Raw genomic sequence first — 19,952 nt, 5'->3', positions numbered from 1 at the left:
ATCAGTTTTTTAGCGTATCAGAAAGACGGAGATCTGGATAGACATCTTTAGGTGGGAGATGGTTAAAAAGAAATGTAAGTCAGATGAGTAAGAGGTTGGCATTCCTAGTTAGAAATCAGGTCAGTCTGGAGTATTTAATTTTGTTGCAAAAATAAAGATACTGAGTGAAATACACAATAAAATATGTAGGAAGTCAGCTATTCATATAATAGTGGTAAAACCTTCTTCTTAATCAGAAACTTCTGAGTGAATCATGTAGTGTGCTGGTGCACACATCAGTGGCTGAGAGGAGGACCTAAGGCATCAATAGTTGAGAAGAATCAGCTGTGTCAAAGGTGGCTTTGACTACATATTTCAAAGCACATTGATGTTCCAGGCTTAGACTAAAGCTGTCTGAGTAAACGTGTCATTTTAAGGAGTTTCAGCACAACATTCCCTTGTCCTGCTATCGTCTCTTTATTTGGCTGTCAGTATTGTTTATATTCTAATATCAGTGTTCAGAAGACTATGTTGAGTTTCCTCTTGAATGTCAACATTTTTTAAGATTTGTGTTTTTGTGTTTTACCTTGATGTTTAGCGGTAAAGAGGCTTATGAAGGAGGCTGCTGAGCTGCGGGAGCCTACTGAACACTACCATGCCCAACCACTCGAAGTAAGTTTACACATTGTACAAGAATGCTAGTGCCCAAAAAGTCTAAATCCCAACTCTAATTTAGAGATTCAGCTGGGGTTGTAAAATTCATTATTCAAAGAATAAAATACTTTGTGACCAAAATTATGTATCAATTCAGTACCAGCCTTTAATCATTTATAGCCTTTTGTCATGGCAGAAAATATCACTGTGTTGCATGATGACAATCGATATTGTATTTGACTGACAACCTCTGAGCATATAATGTTGTGACAACCTGCAAAACGCCTGTGCAGGGTCGGTCACTTTTCCACTCGCCTTTACCACACCATCCGGTTCACTTCCTTGTTCAGCCTCTCTCTTTGACCTCACATTCACGCCCATTCGCTCCCCCTGTTCCCGCCTCCGAGCAAGCCTCCGGCCTGCTATAGTAAAAATGGCATACCCCAGAGAGCTATGAGAGCAGCAGCATCGGTTTCTGTTGAAGCTCAGGATGAGATTGTTCAAGACCTCGACAGGTGCGTCCTTTCCTGTGGCACGCGAACCAATCGTTGGCTCTTGTCATTGGCCGTAAATAGCTTTTTAAAGTTAAAAAATCCCATGCGCAAACCCGGACACACTACCGCTTCCTGTTCACTGCCACACGTCGGTGACGTCATCACGTACACCGCTCGTACGAGTCTGACTGGACACTGGACTGTCCATCTCTCTGTGCAGTCAAACGGCTCTTCCGCATTCCGCGTGTGTGATGTCATTTGGTAATTTTGCAATGCGCTGTGGAGCAAGGAAATTGGGGAAGATCTGAATCTTGTGGTCTTTAGTTTTTTTAAATTTTGTAGCTTTATTTTGTGTATTGGAGCCAAAATCTCACTCACCCATCTGTGTATATATTTTTTGTGTTTATTTTCATTATACTTGCAAACAATTACATTTTCTGAGTGTTTCAGTTTTGTTCAGTCTCTGTGGCATCTGTAAACAGGGTTTATGCCTAAAAGCACATGTCCTTGTGAGGGTTTTGACATTTTAAAGGAAACTCACCGACTGTACAGACAAAACATAACTATCAGAATCAGAAATGTTTTTAATGGCCATGTACAGTTTTAAGGACAGTACATGGAATTTGTCTTGGTAGTTGGTGCACAAAACAAACAACAACAAAAATATACTGTACTTATACATTTATCCTATACGTCAGGAGGGAAACATGGCTGGGACCCATAAAAAAGAACCTAACAATAATTAAGAAAAAAAAAAACTACACAATATTAAAAATAATAGCAATAAAACAATAACAATTAACCCACTGCCAAACCGTCACATAAAAGTGGCACCTTTTGTGGGACTTGAAGAAAACTGTATGACATAACTGAACAAAGAGACACCAAACACTAAAAAAGAAAAAAAAAAATGACCACAGAAATATCCACAACAAAGGAACCCCCTTTTTCACCCATGGAGAAAGATGCTTCATCCCCCCACAATGCAATATCATGTACTCGCTCCACAGCGTACTCCCTTCTGGATATGTCCCTAACTGGCCTGGATGACTTTCTTATCTCTCCTGTGACTCATCCACCTCCTCCTGGTTGCCTAGCAGAAGACATGGCTGTTCCTAGGACTCCAGTAATGGAGATGAAGTCTGCAATGGAAGAGGTCAAATCAATCATTAAGGGAGAGATGTACAGCATGAGAGCCACGACCACGGAACGGGTGGAGGAGATGATCAATGAACATGTTAAAGAGCAGTATCAACACATGAATGCACAATTTTAATACTTTCGTGCACAAACTAAAGCATCCCTTGGCTGGAGACTGAAGCGCCACCAAGAGTTCCACTCGCTGCTTGCACCAGTTACTGCCAATATTTCCAACTTGCAAGGAGAGGTTTTCCACCTGCAGGGGAAGCTCTCTGAGTATCAAACCACTATGAAGGTTATGACAAAAAAATGACTACCAAGATCCAGTCAGTCCAGATTAGTCATCAACCCACTATAATGGATCAAACTGTGCAGACTTTTCCATGACCTACCAGAAACCGTAACCCTCCCCAGCAGACCCAGGTTGAAGTTGACATCTCAGCCTGGGAGGGCAGGGGTTCATATAGCAACAGGGTTTTCAACCTTGCCACTCAACAGAAGTCGGGACATTGGAAAAAGTCCAGTGAAACTGCTGTTCCCCACCTACGACCAGAGAGAGGACCCTACTGACCCGTTGCGGTACTTGGAACGCTGTGAAGACTATTTAGCCCTGATTACATTATTAATTAATGAGGAGCTTATGGCTATGTTAAGGAACATGTTGCATGGCACCGCCAGAGATTGGTGTGATGTAGCCAGACACAAGATCCAAACTTGGGTTCAATTTAAAATACAATTTCAAGCTGCTTTTCTCTCCGAGGATTATGAGGATGAGCTGGCGGAACGAGTGGGAACCCGAGTCCAAGGAGAAAAGGAAGGCATTAGGGATTTGGTGTATATGCATCAATTCCTATGTGAACTATGGAAACCGCAAATCAAGCAGGGGGAATTCGTGAAGCCGATCCTTAAAAATATAAATCCTGCCGTGGTCAGCCAGTTAAGGCAATCACTCTCCAGGAATTTGTCCACAAGGAGCCACAAACCATACCTCTGTGCCTCAAGTCCCTTCTCAGCAGCCTGGAGGTCAATCTCACATTCAAGGAGGTGCAGCCACTTTTGGCTCCCTTACAAATTCTGGACCTCCACGAGAAATCTGTCCCGCTGTTTCCTCTCTCGCCAACCCTGCTGTATCAGTTGATGATTCCAATCAGTATCAGTTCCTGGAAGGGAGCCACCATCTTAGACACTGGTTCCTCCTATACTCTGGTAAATGAGAGAGTGTGGAATGAGATGAATGAGGAAGTCAAACCTTGGACAAGAGGACCATTACATCTGGTGGATGGAGAAGGACGACAACCACTGGGATAGAGTGCATTAACAATCACACTGCAAACTCAGACAGCCACATTACCTTGTGTCATTCTGCCAGCTCAAAGTCTTGCATTCCCTGCTGTGTTGGGGCTTGATTTCATCTCCCTCTCTGGTCTGCAGTTCGACATTTCTGAAAAACGTTACCGGTTCAAGTTCAACAGGAAACAATGGTACAATTATTTTCCAGAATCTGCATTTTGATCAAACGATCTGCAACAGCAGCTTGCCTTTTTCTCTGCTGTTCCACCTGCCAATTTATTCGCCTTTTCTTCTAGTGATGATCTCCTGCAGAAAGCAGTCACCAATGCACACTTGGATGATTTCGGTAAACAGTCATTATTATCCCAACTGCAGAATTATATTGATGTGTGTACCGTCAACTTGGGATGTAGAAAAGTACTTACTCACAAAATATATCTGTCTCATGAAGTGCCCATCAAACAAAAACCATATTGGGTCTCACCTACTAAACTCCAAATAATTAAGGAGCACGTGGAGGAAATGCTCGAAAAAGATGTTATTGAGCTGTCCACGTCACCATATGCTGCTCCAGTAGTTTTGGTGCCTAAAAAGAATGACCCCAAACCACGTTTTTGTGTGGATTTCAGGAAGACGAATGCTGCTACGCACACAGATGCCTATCCTTTGCCCAATATTCATGAAATCCTAGAGTCTCTTTCTGGAGCAGTCATCTTTACCACCGTGGACTTAAACAGTGGTTACTGGCAAGTTCGTATGGACCCAGGAAGTTGGGAGAAGACTGTCTTTGTTTGTCCATATGGCCTATACCAGTTTAAGGTGATGCCATTTGGGCTGAAGAATGCCCCAGCCACCTTCCAACGATTAATGGAGATAGTCTTGGGAGGACTACGTGGGCAGATCTGCTTTTTATATCTAGACGATATCTTTATCTACTCTTCAACCTATGAACAACACAGTTATGACATACAAGCAGTTATTCTCAAATTACGAGAAGCAAACCTTACAGTCAACATAAAGAAGAGTCAGTTTTTCCGCTCTTCCCTGAAATTTTTGGGCCATGTGGTATCTTCCGCTGGGGTTGCTGTGGACCATGAAAGGTTGTTACGGCCCAGTCTAGGAGCTCCAGGACGCAACATAAAAACGTAATCAAAATAAAACTCAGTCTCCAAAAACCACCGACAACGGGTTCCAAAAATTTACACAAATTTATTCGGGATGATCGATACCACACGCATCCTCCTGCAGCAGCACCGCACCCGCACCTCTATCGCTTGCATCTACCTCCAGCTTGAAGGGGCGCTCGAAGTCAGGTGCAGTCAGAACAGGTGCACTGCACAGAAGAGCTTTAGCAGACTCGAAAGCTGCTTGACAGGCAGGAGACCACACAAACGGTTTTGAGGGGCTGGTAAGGCTGGTAAGAGGAGCTACAACTTCGGCAAAATTTTTACAAAACCCTCTATAATAGCCAGCCATGCCCAGAAAACGGCGAAGCTCACGCCTATTCTGAGGAATGGGGAAACTTAAAATAGCCTGGACTTTATCAGTCAAAGCACGCACTTGACCCTGGCCCACCTATTTCCCTAAATAGGTTACCGTTGCATGCCCAAAATCACATTTGGCCAGGTTTAATGTTAATGAGGCCTGCTTTAATTTTTCAAAAATGACGTACAGGATTTCCAAGTGCTCAGCCCACGTGTTGGAATATGCCACGATGTCATCCAAGTACACCTCACAATTTTTGACACCCCCCAAGACCTTATGCATTAGGCGTTGGAAGGTGGCAGGTGCATTCCTCAGGCCAAACGGCATCACTGTATACTGTAAAAACCTGTCGGGTGTGACAAAAGCTGAGATCTCCAAAGCTCGAGGTGTCAGAGGAACTTGCCAGTACCCCTTAAGTAAATCGAGCTTTGTAACAAGTTTAGCTGAGCCCACACGGTCCACACAATCCTCCATCCTAGCCTTCGTAACATTATTTAATTTTTGAAAGTCAGTACAAAAGCGAGGTGTTTTGTCTCCTTTTGGCACAAGAATACGTGGGGCACTCCACGCACTACACAGCTAACTTATTCTCCAACAAATATTCAACCTCCTTCTCCATGAGTGAACGTTTGGTGGAGTTAACCCGGTAAGCATGCTGTTTAATGGGGGTATGGCTCCCCACATAAATGTCATGTGCAACAACATTCATACGTGAGGGAGTATCAGAGAAAAGAGGCAAGTAGTTTTTGATCAGTTTACAAATATCTCTGCGAGATGAACTGTCTAAATGACTTAAACTCGCTTCTATATTTTTTAGGGAGTCTGAATTTTGGTGGCGAGAGCAAGGCTCCATATGGCTGAGATGCAAGCCATCGCTCTCCGGATAATATTGGGTTTGGGGTACCTGTGTAACCGTTGACACGACATTTTGAGGAACAGAGGAAGCGGAAAAACAGGCGAGATATGGCTTCAGCATATTAATGTGACACACATGGCACTTTCTACGACGGTCTGGGGTGCGAATAACATAATCAATGTCACTTAATTTTTTATCCACTTCATACGGACCACAAAACTTTGCCTGAAGGGCTGAACCAGGAATTGGAAGGAGTGACAACACTTTGTCCCCAACTTCAAATTTCCTTTGAACTGCTCTTTTATCATAACGTTTCTTCATCTTCCCCTGGGACACAGACAGGGCACTGCGCGCAGCCTCGCACGCCTTGTGTAAATGCTCTCTAAAGGAGCACACGTAATCGAGCACATTGCGGGTCGTATTCGATTTATCAATCACTGACAAAAACTTTTTTCAGTGCCCGCAGAGGACCACGCACCGTGTGTCCGAACACCAGCTCTGCAGGACTGAAACCGGTGGACTCCTGCACACTCTCGTGCAGCTAAAAGAAGGAACGGTAACCCATCGTCCCACTCTTTCCCAAACAAACAAAATTTTCTCAACATCAACTTTAACGTTTGGTGAAAACGTTCGAGTGCGCCCTGTGACTGAAGGTGATATGCGCTGGATGTATGGTGTTTAATGGCAAGTGATTTTAGGACCTGAGCAAAAAGTTTAGAAAGAAAATTCGAGCCTTGGTCTGTTTGAATGGATTTTGGCAACCCAAATGTTGAAAGAAATCCAATTAAAGCTTTAATGATCGCTTTAGTCCTAAGCGTGCGGAGTGGTATCGCTTCTGGGTAGCGCGTTGCGGCGCACATTAAGGTCAACAGGTATTGGTACCCCGACATTGATTTTGGGAGCGGCCCTACACAATCAATAATTATGTGCTCAAACGGTTCACCCTACACCGGGATGGGGTGCAGCGGAGCCGGAGGAATCACCTGATTCGGCTTACCACAAACCTGACACGCGTGGCACAAGCGACAAAACCTTGTCACATCCCCTTTTAAACCTGGCCAAAAGAAATGGGGTAGGCTACGATTGTAGGTCTTTATAATCCCTAAATGACCTGCAAAATTATCATGGCCTAAACTAAGAATTTGGGAACGAAATTTCCGTGGAACCACCACTTGTCTAACGGACTCCCAGCCCACACTAACAGATGAGGGAGGACACCAGATGCGCATTAACACACCATCGTTAATGTTGTACTTCCCTGCACTGTCAGGCGTAAATGTAAATGGACTTGATTTATATAGCGCTTTATAACCACACTGAAGCAGTCTCAAAGCGCTTTACATATCAGCTCATTCACCCAATCACTCTCACATTCACACACCAGTGGGACAGAACTGCCATGCAAGGCGCTAGTCGACCACTGGGAGCAACTTTGGGTTCAGTGTCTTGCCCAAGGACACTTCGACACATAGTCAGGTACTGGGATCAAACCCCAACCTCTCGATCAGAAAACGACCCTCTACCACCTGAGCCACGGTGTAGCGCTGGCAACGGATGAGAAACAACCCACCAGAGACGTCAGCCTGTTGCGCTTCGATAAACTCTGCTCTGTTAACAGAAAAACACATATTAGCCTCAGCAGGCAGTAAGTTCTCATACAAATACTTTTGATTTTTTTCTGGTGACGTTTTCGTCGTTTTCTCATCATTTAACACATCATCAGAACACAGGAATGAATCAGATAAATCCATTACATCACCAAATTTGCGCGTCTGTGCGCGTGTGACAGCACAAGCTGGGAACACCAAACTCGACTTGACAGCAGCAGGAACAAAAACATGCGACCCAGCAACAGGAAGTTCTATCACTTTAGGATTCGAAAAAACTTTCTCCCCGGCCAAATCGTTTCCTAGGATCATGTCCACTCCGTGGACAGGCAGTTTGGCACGCAATCCGATTTGTACCGGACCAGAAACGAGCGGGGAAAGCGAAAACACCGTGTGCAGCGGAGCTCTCAATACATTCATTTGAACTCCCCACACTAGAGCATCGGAACCGCAATCGGAAGAAAAAGGCAATATTGACCCCAACATCAGGGACTGAGTTGCGCCCGTATTGCGTAATATCGTGATCGGAACCTGCTCTTCCTCCTCTCCCGTCAGACAGACAAACCCTTTGAGAATGAAAGGCCGATAACCTTCATCCACATCATTCATTCCATCCGCAGGGACAGGAGACCTAACAGGCTGAACAAAATTCACGCTTTTTGGCCTCTTCGATTTCTGTGCCTGCTCTTTACGCTGGAGCACAGGGCAATCAGCAACCAGATGGCCTGTCTCACGACAGTAAAAACATTTCCGATTGACGGAAGACACGGCTGCATAACGCTGCAGACTCCTGGGTGGGTTTTTAAAATGTTTATTAACGGCGACAGCGGGGGTGTGCTGACGTTGCACTGAAGGAAAAACCCCACGGTGCGTCAGTGCAAACTCCTCCTCGCACACAGCAGCCTTCGAAAGGGAATCAAGCTTTTGCTCATTTAAATGAACAACAATTTTTTCCGGTAAACACGTCTTAAACTCCTCCAACAAAATTAATTCACGGAGCTGAGGAAAGTTTATGGTCTTACTAGCAGCGCACCACTTATCGAACAATACGGCCAATACGAAATCTCTGCCGGTATGCCTCAGGGACGAGCTCATAAGCCCTCAGAACTGTGGCCTTCACCACATCATAATCAAGGCTTTCATCCATCGATAAAGATGCACATACCTCCTGGGCTTTCCCCAATAATTTACATTGCAGTAATAAACTCCAAACATCTTTGGGCCACTTCAGAGTAGCGGCAATGCGTTCAAAAGCATTAAAATATGAATCCACCTCACTCTCTAAATGGTGGCACAAATGCAACATGTCTGCTGATGTCAAACTGTTCGTGAATGGAGTAGTGGGACATACCGAGTGACGTGGGCGGGGATTTACGGGCCGATTCGAGCTCCATCGCCCTTATGCGGAGATGCATCAGCTCAACCTCTCGGGTTTTCGTCTGCAACTCTACTTCTTCTAGGCGGATAGTCAGCTTCAATTCCTCCGTATCACATCCCGCCTGTAAGAGGGCCATCGGATCCGTGTGGCGTCCCAGAGCGGCAGCGGGAGCCTACGCTCCAGCCGTCACCTAGTCGCTGACAGTGACAGCAGACGTGGCAGTCTCCGCTTCCACTTCCTCATCTGACACGTCAGACTTGGCCACAGGCTCCGGCCTCAACACACCCTTCTCCACCAACTTACTCACCACACAAAGTTTGATCTCAGCCTTACGGGCACTATAAGTGACGCTAACATGAAAAACACCTGCCACCAAAAACAAATCAGCTTTTTTACATTTATCCAATTTCTCTAAAGTAGGATTCTGCGCAAAATCCTCGAGATCGAAAGCCATTTTTTTTTTTTTTAAACACAAATCTGTCCACCAAACCTACACGAAAGAAGAAGGAAGAAACAAAAAGTCTCTAACAATTTAATTACACGATCCAAAGAACGGACGAGCCCTCAATTTTATGTTACACCCCAGTCTAGGAGCTCCAGGACGCAACATAAAAACGTAATCAAAATAAAACTCGGTCTCCAAAAACCACCGACAATGGGTTCCAAAAATTAACACAAATTTATTCCTGAATGAAAAAAAGCCTGCCCTGCAGGTACAACATACAAAAACAAGAGTATGATAAGAAACGGACTACATAAAAAGGAAAATAAAGTGCACTAGATATATACAGGTGACAAGCTTAACAAAACAAATAATAATCACTTCACAAACGGATTCGGAGACAGAGTTTTTCCTACGGACAAAGGAGATGCGGCTGCTGTCAAGGTTGGTGAACCCCGACTGACAGTTGCGCTGGCTTTTTGAAATTGGTGACATCCTCCCCAGCCAATCCGGGCAGCCCACCACTCCTCCTGCTGGCAGCCAATCCTGGGAAGCATCATCAAGCTGTTCCATTTGGGAAGACATCTCACTCTGTCACAGAACACACCCCAGGCAGCAACAAACAACCAGAGCACAAACTAAATACTAAATAATACGGCGAGGGCCATAACAAAGGTACAAACCTGAAACTCGGAAACCGCCTGGGAAATTGCTGCAAACAGAGATGAATGCTCCCTGGGAAATGTTGGGAGTAGACTTGATGGGACCTTTACCATGAAGTTCGAACGGCAACCTTCATCTTCTAGTCTTTGTAGACTATCACTCCAGATGGGTGGCGATGTTTCCCCTACGGAAGGCGACCGCAGAAACCGTCTCCTAATACCTGATTAAAGACATTTTCACTCGATGGGGTGTGCCCACATATATCCTCTCTGATCAAGGTCTGCAGTTTGTGTCTTCAGTGTTTGAAGAAACCTGCAAGAGATGGAACCTCACACCAAAGCGAACTTCTACTTACCAACCTCACAGAAAGAATTAACCTTAACATCAAAGCCAAGCTTGTCTCCTATGTCAACAATAATCACAAAAGTTGGGACAAATACCTCCCTGAATTTCGGTTTGCTGTCAACTCAACAGTACATGAGGTGACAGGTGTGACTCCAGCGGAGCTCAACCTCAGATGACCTCTTAGGGGCCCTTTGGACTCAAAGCTGAGTCCAAAGTTGTGTTATCCGCCAACCTGCAGAAGGCAAAACAGAAACAAAAACAATACTATGACCGAGGAAGAAGGGAAGGAAACTTGGAGCCGTGAGAGCAGCAGCATAGGTTCCTGGGATGAAGCAGAGCGTTTCTGTTAAAGCTCAGTACAAGGCTCAGTACAAGGCACATCCTTTCCGGTGGCACGCGAACCACTCGTTGGCTCTTGTCATTGGCCGTAAATAGCTTTTTAAAGTTAAAAAATCCAGCTCGCAAACCCAAACACTACCGCTTCCTTGTCTCTCTGCCACACATCGGTGAGTCTGACTGGACACTCCAGTGTCCATCTCTCTGTGCATTCCGTGTGTTTATTTTGTGTATTGGAGCCAAAAACTCAATCACCCGTCTGTGTATATATTTTTTCTGTTTGTTTTCATTATACTTGCAAATAAATACATTTTCTGAGTGTTTTGGTTTTGTACAGTCTCTGTGGCATCTGTAAACCGGGTGCCTAGAAGCACGTGTCCTTGTGAGGGTTTTGACATTTTAAAGGAAACTCACCGACTGTACGGACAAAATAAAACATAACTATATACTTATACATTTATCCTATAAATCAGGAGGGAAACCTGTCTGGCACCCATAAAAAAGAACCTAACAATAATTAAGAAAAAAAACTACACAATGTTAAAAATAATAGCAACAATAACAATTAACCAACTGCCAAACTGTCACAATGTGATGAGAGAATAAGCACCCCCCAAGAAAATGGAACTACCACCCAAGTTAGCTGAAATGCATCCCACGCAGCAGAAGTAGCTCAGCTGTTGATGTATTTTTTGCTAATTATCTACTGCTTCTGTTGAGGAGTCTATGCTGTTGGTCACTTTTTACTTAACATCACTGCCAGTATTTGGATTTATGACAAACTCACGACTTCACACTTTACAAATCATGATACATCACAATGTTCCTGCAGGAAAACCTGTTTGAATGGCATTTCTCCGTCCGCGGGCCACCGGACTCTGATTTTGATGGTGGGGTTTACCATGGCAGGATTGTACTGCCTCCAGAGTACCCGATGAAACCGCCCAGCATCATACTTCTCACAGTAAGGCAATTTTAAGGTCAATGCCAAGTTTTAATTACTTCTGAATCGAGATCCACTGAAGTGCAACAGGTCAGCGTTGATCTATACATGAAAGTGTGCCGAGTGTCAGTCAGCAGCATGGGGTTCCACCACATGCAGTCACACTTGTCAGGCTGTCAGTGCTTTGTCACATGAGATCTTACTGGATGTGTGAGAATATGAAATGTGATGAATGTTAGTATTCATTAATTTTGTGATGCTTTCTGAGTTCTTTTTCCCTTTATAGTCATGTTTCAGGAATTCATAAACTTGTCCAATTGAACATGTACAACTTTTAACAATTGCATATTTTATTGAATTTTTTTTACCTTTTCCCTGCAGCCTAATGGAAGGTTTGAAGTTGGAAAAAAGATTTGTCTGAGCATCTCTGGCCATCATCCAGAGACATGGCAGCCATCTTGGAGCAGTAAGTATCTCAGAAAACAAAAGCCCTGTTTTATGTTTTTGTTTGTTTTTTGAATCTCCACACCAATTCAGTTTTTTAACTTTTTCATTTTCCCCCCTGCGTGTAGTGAGCGTTAGCTCACCGTTCGAGACCAGCACTAATTCCTGCTATTTTTAAACTTTTTTATAATGTGATAATAACAAGGAGAATGGGATAAAACAATCCTTTATTCATTCTTTAATCCACCCCGTATAATGACCGCAACCTTCCTTAACGTGCGTGCGTGCGTGCGTGTGTCTCTACGGTGTCAGTTTGGACTATGAAACGGAAGGGAGATAAAAACTAATCACCGGTAAAACTCCAGAAAACAATCACGAGGAATCACTGCTCCCCAGTAAAGATTGTAGCTCTAACAACTGGTAAAATGATAAACTGGTGATATTACAGCCTGTGGATGCACTCACTCCGCCTCTGAGTCCTAGTGCTTGCTGTTTGGTGAAGCCTGTTTTGTTTACCGAGGTCTGTGTGTGTTTAATAAGTCCGTGTGAAGGTCTGCATGTTTATGCCTCTGTCCTTCCACTTTTTTCATTATATCCATGTCTTTTAAGGCTTTTATTACATAGTGTCGGCTGTAGTCCGGTCCGCTGCCATCTTGGATTATGTCATCACCAGCGCATCATCGCCGCAAGTCGCGCAAGCGCAGAATGACTCAGATAAATGTATAGAGGTCTTATATTAGTCTATTGTCTTTTTAAAGTGGTGTTTTTTGTGGCTTTAGACTCCAATTACATTTATGTATATAATAACCTCCCTACAATATAAACAGGTTCACAATATAATGATTTTTTATAGTTTGTTTCCACTGTATCCAGAATAATAATGATCTTTCTCAACAAGAACTGTTGATTGATTTGTCACATGACTGTTCCAGGGTTTGAGTTTGTTTTATTTATTTTCACCATGTTATTTCTTGGCAGAAATGCTTTTAAACACTTGCTGTACATTCAGCTGACATAAAAATCTTGTTTTCAAATATGTACAATAATTGTGAATTTATCAGTAGCAGTAGTAGTTTTAATATTTTAGTAAATTTTTTCTCCGTCAAATGTATTTAAAAGAAACTAAAACGAAAGAGAAAACGTTATATAACTGTCAAACCTTGTCATAAGTTTATTTATTTATATATTTTTTTAAATTTAAAAAATAGTGTGGTCTTGAACACAACACTAGTAGAGTTGTCACTAAAGCAAAAAAAAGCTTTAAAGTCACTGACAGGGTTTTTTATTTAGAAAAAGGCTTTTTTTCATAGCTTTTTGCTCTGAAACGGAAGATTTGTGTAAAACTTGCTCTATTCAACAACTGATTACAAAAGAACGAAATGAGCCATAAACAAATTCTTTTTTTTGTGATGAAACTAGAGACTTCAATCTTTCAGAAGGTGTCAGATTTCAGATAGTCATAGTAGAAAATATTCTGTGGGTGATTAAAATCAGTCAAAATGCTCAAAAACGGCTGGCACTGAGGGGGGTATAAAATCTGAAAATGGCTGGCACTGAATGAGTTAATTGATTAATTTTAATTACAAACCAATTTTTGATTATAACTGATTATCAATCTGAGTTTTGGTTATTGCTGATAATTGACCGTTCACTTAACATCAGTTAGCTGCTGAAATATTTGACTTCTATTTTGAGTAACACCTCACAGCACCTCCAACACTGTATAGTGTCAGTGAAATATCCAATTTGGGCTGCAACTAACGACTATATTAATAGTCGACTAGTCATCGATTATTTAAACGATTAATCGACTATTCGGATGACAAATGGTACATTTATTTGCTCTATGTTGCTACAAATCTTTTACATTTGGCTTGGGGCAAATTACGACAATTAAAAATAATAAATTAATAACTAAAACAATTTCCAACTTAGTGTAAACAGGTTCCTTACAGACACAAAAGAAATTGAATACATAAACACTAAAATCTGCTTCAGTAATAGCATTTACACATGAAAGGTTTTGCGCATATTGGTCATTCCATTAGTGTTATTCTATATAATTAATTTATTTCCTCATTAATAATGAAATTATTTTCTAAAAAACATAAAAAGCACATGAAAAGCAAAAATAACTACATTAGTGTTTTTACTGTTTAATATAAGCCATTGCTGCTGAATCTAGTTTAGTTTATATCTCATGAGTTACATAAAGTTATGGTTGATAAATACTTCTCTGATTACTATAATTAAAGCAGATCAAGCTTGATTATTTTATCATTTAGGATATTTAGGTGTAATAATCACAATATTTACATTACTGTCTAATGGGAACAGCGTTGTCTGTGAACACATGAAATATAACTAAAAATATTGCGTTTCACAAGTTGGTACGGATAAATAGTGGTATTAGTATTTATGGTAATATTTATTTCACACGACGTGTGACATGTTAGCTTTTATCCTTCCATAAAAGTGTTAAGTCTTACCATAAACGAATCAGTGGCTCTCTGTGGTTTAATGACAGGAAGCTGTGTTGTTTTTACTTGGTCTATTTTTTTTAATTCAATGGTTAGCATTAGCTCTTAGCCCAGTCTTATGTGTCGTTGGGTTAGCTTAGCATGCTTTAGCAGAGCACCGTCACCGTGTTTCTGGGAACTTTGCATGGATCTGATGGAGGAACTTAGACTGGTTGGCTTTGTTGGGTGGGTTTCTGGTCTTAACTAAGTAGCAGTGTGTTATGTCACTGCTTGTCACAGCTTCAGGTAGACTGTGACTGTGACGAGCAGAGTTACGTGTGTCAGTGACGTCGACAGTGCTGAGCTGACGGCAACAGCGACATATTCTTACCAGTGGGAATGTTTTTGACGATATGTCTCCCTCTAATCACTTCCATAACTAGCATACAGCTCTGAGCATAGATATATAGAAGGTGAAATGAGCCACTCCTCATGAAAAAACAATGTTCAGCTTGAAAGAGATGGTGAAGACGTAACCGACAATTTTTGACAAATACATTTGATACATCTGTTATTGATCTTTGTCGAGAATGTGGGATGACTTGCCTGGTTTGTATTACAGTGTAATTGTAAACATGTAAATGTAAACTTGTAAATAATCCATCTTTTGAAATTTTAGAATCGATTCCTAATCGTTAATGATAAAATCACGATTAAGCTATGATCAATATTTTTTCACCACCCCAAATAATTTCTTGTTTGTTGTGTGAAATTTGCTTCTAAAATAATAACTACAATATACACTTCTTACTTGTGTGCACTTTTAAAATATGTGGAGCAGACTTTAGGATGTTTTTTTGGATCCTTTACATTTGAAGTTGACAGAACTTTAAGAAGTATAAATTATAGCTATAAATAAATTTGATTGTTTACTTAAGTGAGCATAAACAAGGCATTCTGGCAACTAGGTTAAAACCACTTACTTTAGCACTGTTTTTACAGTGAATAGGACAATAGTAGTTTCTCTTTATTATGTCACTATTTAGAAGGATCTGGGAGAGGTGAAACACATTGGCTATTTGAGAACTCCTCAACCTGCAATTACAGTATTTCGGTAAATTGTTAGTTTTTAGAACTTTAGACTGTCAAGTGGAGAGTGATGAAGAGCTTAGGTCATGTATCACTCAATAAGGTAATTCCAGGTGCGTGTTTCAATAAATTGAATTTGTAGCTTGTTGATACACTTTTTTTCAAATGTATTTTTGTTAGGACCTTGGCTTAACTTAATGATTATTCACATAATGACAAATGCACAATGTATTTATTTCTGCTACACGCAGACATTATAACCATGCAATATATCTTGTTCTAATGATCTTTAATGGATCATTTTTTCAAGTTAAATCTGATCATTTATTTCTAAAGAACTGTTCTTCACTGGCATGTTGTCCCTCTGCTGAGTTCTGCTTTCATGTTCCTGCTATGCATTGGACATCAATGGCAGCCATCTCAGTGGGAGGTGGTGCATCTTCCTCAAAGCACTTTACCCACTGTCTTAGTTTCATAACTGAAAGAAAACGGTTTCAAATATTTAAAGCTCTAAATCAAACAACAATGGACTTTCAAAAGCTCTTTTCACCAGCCCACGGCAGATCTCATTGCTTTGTGTGTGTGTGTGTGTGTGAATTCTGCACTGAAGTTGCTGTTACTTCTACAGGTTGTGATTGATCTTGTTTAGTGTTGCCCATAAAGGCTTTCACGCCTCAAAAATCATGTTGGCATTAAAGGTACTGCCTTAAGTTGGTTTAGATCGTACCTTGAAAATCGATCTTTTGCCGTCCACCTTGGTCCTTACGCTTCTGGAGTTGCCCCACTCAGCTGTGGTGTGCCGCAGGGCTCCATTTTGGGCCCCTTATTGTTTTCAATGTATATGCTGCCCATTGGGTCAATTTTCAGAAAATATAAAATTGACTTTCATTGTTTTGCAGACGACCTGCCACTTTATCTGCCTTTGAAGCCAGGCACAGACAATGTTTAGGTTTTGTTTGATTGTTTACAGGAAGTGAAGGACTGGATGGCTCAAAATTGCTTGAAGCTTAATGACTCCAAAATTGAAATTGTTGTATTTGGGAACTCATGTGATGCCACTGCTCTGGGCCCTTTGAGTATGTATTGCCACGAGTCTGCTAGGAATCTTGGGGTTGTTTTGGACAGTTCATTTAAGTTTGACAGACAAATAAGTTCAGTCGTCAAAAATAGCTTTTTCCAGCTGCGTTTGCTCAGCAAAATCAAACCCTATTTGTCTCACGCCGACCTGGAGCGTGCCATTCATGCTTTTATTACGTGTCGCTTAGATTATTGTAACTCTCTGTACTGTGGGCTCGATCAAACTTCAATCCGGCATCTGCAGTTGGTTCAAAACGCAGCGGCGCGTTTGCTCACGGGAACGAGGTTGGCCTCTCTGCACTGGCTTCCAGTCAGTTTTAGGATTCAGTTCAAGATACTGTTGATGGTTTTTAAATGTCTGAATGGGTTGGCTCCATCCTACCTTTTGGAGCTTTTGTTAATCCGTGATCCAGGTCAAACACTGAGATCCTCCAATCAAATGACTCTGGTGGTGCCAAAATCTAAACTCAAAACCAGAGGAGACCAGGCTTTTGCCGTAGCGACTCCGAGTCTCTAGAACAGCCTTCCAGTCATTGTTGAAAACCCATCTTTTTGCTTTGGCCTTCAACACAAGCTGAGCAGATCCCATGCATTTTATTATTATTGTTTTATGTTGTATATTTTGTGACTGTTTTTATATTGTACTTTATAATGTTTGTTGTACAGCACTTTGGGCAGTTGTAGCTGTTTTTAAATGTGCTATATAAATAAAGTTGACATTGACATTGACATAAAGTATAGCACCCATGCAGATACCACAGAAATGTATGTTGCAGAAGATGAAAAAGAGGCGGAAGTCATAGTAGATTTCAGTCACAGAAAGTTACGGGAAGCTGATGCTCCTGATACGTGAAAGGATAACAAAGAAAAATTGGTAGGTAAAATAACCTGTATTTGTCCCACAAAGGGGACATTTGCATAACCCATTTTTTGGTTGAGCCAATGTTTTTTCACCTTACATGTGTTGTTGGCATATGCAATAATGCTTTTGTTAGAGATCTGTTGTCCACAACCAAATTGTGTAAAACAATGGAAAAAAGGATGTATCCTTATTCACATAATGCTTTCCAAAAGCTGTGAAGAAATATAAACTTTGTTGTTGAGGAACTGCATTCAGCAATCTTGTTTCTTCAATGTCTTCCTTAAAAAGCACATATTGTGCTGTTTTCAGCCATTTACATTTGTTCTAAGAACCCCAACAACATAGTTGTTAGAGCCATATCATTATTATGCCATAGTATTTTTATGTTTAAATATTAATATGCTTGGAATATGCGGTCGGACGTCAGTGTGGTCTTTACGTAAGGATTTATTATTTTTTGGGACTTTGAGACTGAGCTTTAAATATAAGGACACTTTGATTTTGGAACTTTTTATTTTAGTTTTTCTATTTGTTGTGGATTAAAGAGACAGATTGATTCATCCTACACTTGCCTCTTTTTTCTTAATTTTTTATTGGATTATGTTTGGAACAGACGAGTCAGAAAACTTCATGTCCTGCAAGGAAGTGGTAAAACTTCGTTTTTGTGTGTTGCCACTACAATAGTATTTGATGTTTATTTTCCCTAATCTGCTTGTTTTCTGGATTTTTAGCCCTCACTTTCTGACCAATTCTAAAACCGGGCTGTTTGAGTGGACGTGTCTATAGACGCGGACTCCACACAACAGTTGATCACTAGCAACTTTCTTTTGCTATTCACACACTCTTGTTATTGTTTTCAGCCAAAAAACTGCACATTTTAGTAAAACACATAGATATTTAAGTCGCTATGGAGATTGTGAGTCAGAAAAACACTGTTTCATGAAGTGCGTGTGCTGTGCAGCAACAGCTGTTTCAACAGCAAAAACAGCTGTTTCAGCTGCTTCAAACACTTACTGGAGTTGCTACATTGCTTTCTTGTCATCATCTCATGTATAGATTCGAGGAATAATCCATTCAAGGTGATAGTCCACTATTTTGTCCGACCGCTGTGTTGTTTTGTGTCACAAACACAATGTTGCCAGATTTCTTGGTTAGTGTTAGGGATGTTTTTATTGGAATGGGCGGTTCTAAGATGTCATTAGGCTTAAAATTATCAATCTGATCTGGCAACACCGATTCCCAATTTTACTTGCAACGTCACAAATGTAGAAAATTTGAAATGGAACAAAATTTCTGTGTTATAAGACTTACACAGACTACAAACTAACGACTGTGTGCTGGTGGACACTCAAGTTACCTCATTTGATAAAAAAAAACTGCAAAAGTAGATTTTTCATAATATGTCCCCTTTACGATTCCAAACAAATATGTTTTAGGCAGCTGTTAAAACCCCTTTAATAATCAAAACTTTTTAGATTAATTATACCAATGTTTATATTATGTAAATATTTTTTGATTAATTGCTCTATACACCTCTTAAGCCCAAGCCACTTTTCTCAGAAAATCCCATACCCATAACAAATAATGTTTTTCTAAGCAGTAGGAGCAGAAGTAAGAGAGTAGGACCCTTACATGGTTACAGATCGTGTGAAATTTTGGAAATATATGATCCTGAGTGACAATAAATCATGTTTTAAGTACAAAAATCTGTAGTCTATTCAAAAGAAACTAGAGATTAACATCAAATATAAAACCAATTATCATTAGAAAAAGCTATAAGAGCTGAAACAATTGAACTAATGTATGGACATCAACTCCAGCAAGTTTGATGATAATAAACATTAGGCCAAAGATGCATGTTTTTGTACAAAAAAGTTCAGGTGGAAGCCTATTTTGCCACAACTCTGTCAACATTTTCCAATAGCTTGGGAACAAGTTTGTAACTGCAATATGTCACTCAAATTGATTCCAATCATTGTTAGTCTTATGTTTGACCACTAGATAACCATGTATGTGAATGAATAGTTGACTTAACTGGCGTACCATAGTTTTGAAGTAAAGATATTGAGATATATTTGCAATGTTTTAATATTTTATATAGAGTTTTTTTAACAGCTATTTTTGAAAAACTAAATTTGGTTTGTTGAATACAAAAAAATGTGGGTCCCAGGGTGAGACCAGTATAGAAATCCAGATTTAGATAATCTCTGCTGTTGCTCCTCCTCCTCCTCTTCCTCTCTCTGTTTGTCTGTCTGTGTGTGTGCACATACGCCACACCTGGATGACACCTAACAAAAATAAATATATTAGTCACACGTAGAAGCAGGTTTGAAGCTACAGTGGTCAGGGGCGTTTCACTATCGAGCACCGTCTGCGTGACATGTAAACACGCTTAGACATGCAGGTCCA

At 41.0% G+C, this 19,952-nt stretch overlaps 1 protein-coding gene across 4 annotated transcripts in view; it reads left to right on the top strand.

Annotated features, from left to right (window-relative positions):
• Nucleotides 1-19,952, top strand: part of ube2j1 (ubiquitin-conjugating enzyme E2, J1) — a 100,744-nt gene that overhangs the window by 41,049 nt on the left and 39,743 nt on the right. For 2 of the 4 annotated variants that reach the window (XM_028440176.1, XM_028440175.1), the window contains exons 2-4: nucleotides 578-651; nucleotides 11,502-11,633; nucleotides 11,994-12,078. In XM_028440176.1, coding sequence (XP_028295977.1) covers nucleotides 592-651; nucleotides 11,502-11,633; nucleotides 11,994-12,078 — 277 coding nt within the window. In that variant the 5' untranslated portion in view covers nucleotides 578-591. The remainder of the gene's footprint in view (nucleotides 1-577; nucleotides 652-11,501; nucleotides 11,634-11,993; nucleotides 12,079-19,952) is intronic. The other 2 variants (XM_028440178.1, XM_028440177.1) reach the window with 1 other exon arrangement.

The sequence above is a fragment of the Gouania willdenowi genome, chromosome 24, assembly GCF_900634775.1.
Source record: "Gouania willdenowi chromosome 24, fGouWil2.1, whole genome shotgun sequence".
NCBI classification, from domain to species: domain Eukaryota; kingdom Metazoa; phylum Chordata; class Actinopteri; order Blenniiformes; family Gobiesocidae; genus Gouania; species Gouania willdenowi.
This window is presented reverse-complemented; position numbering and strand designations above follow the sequence as displayed.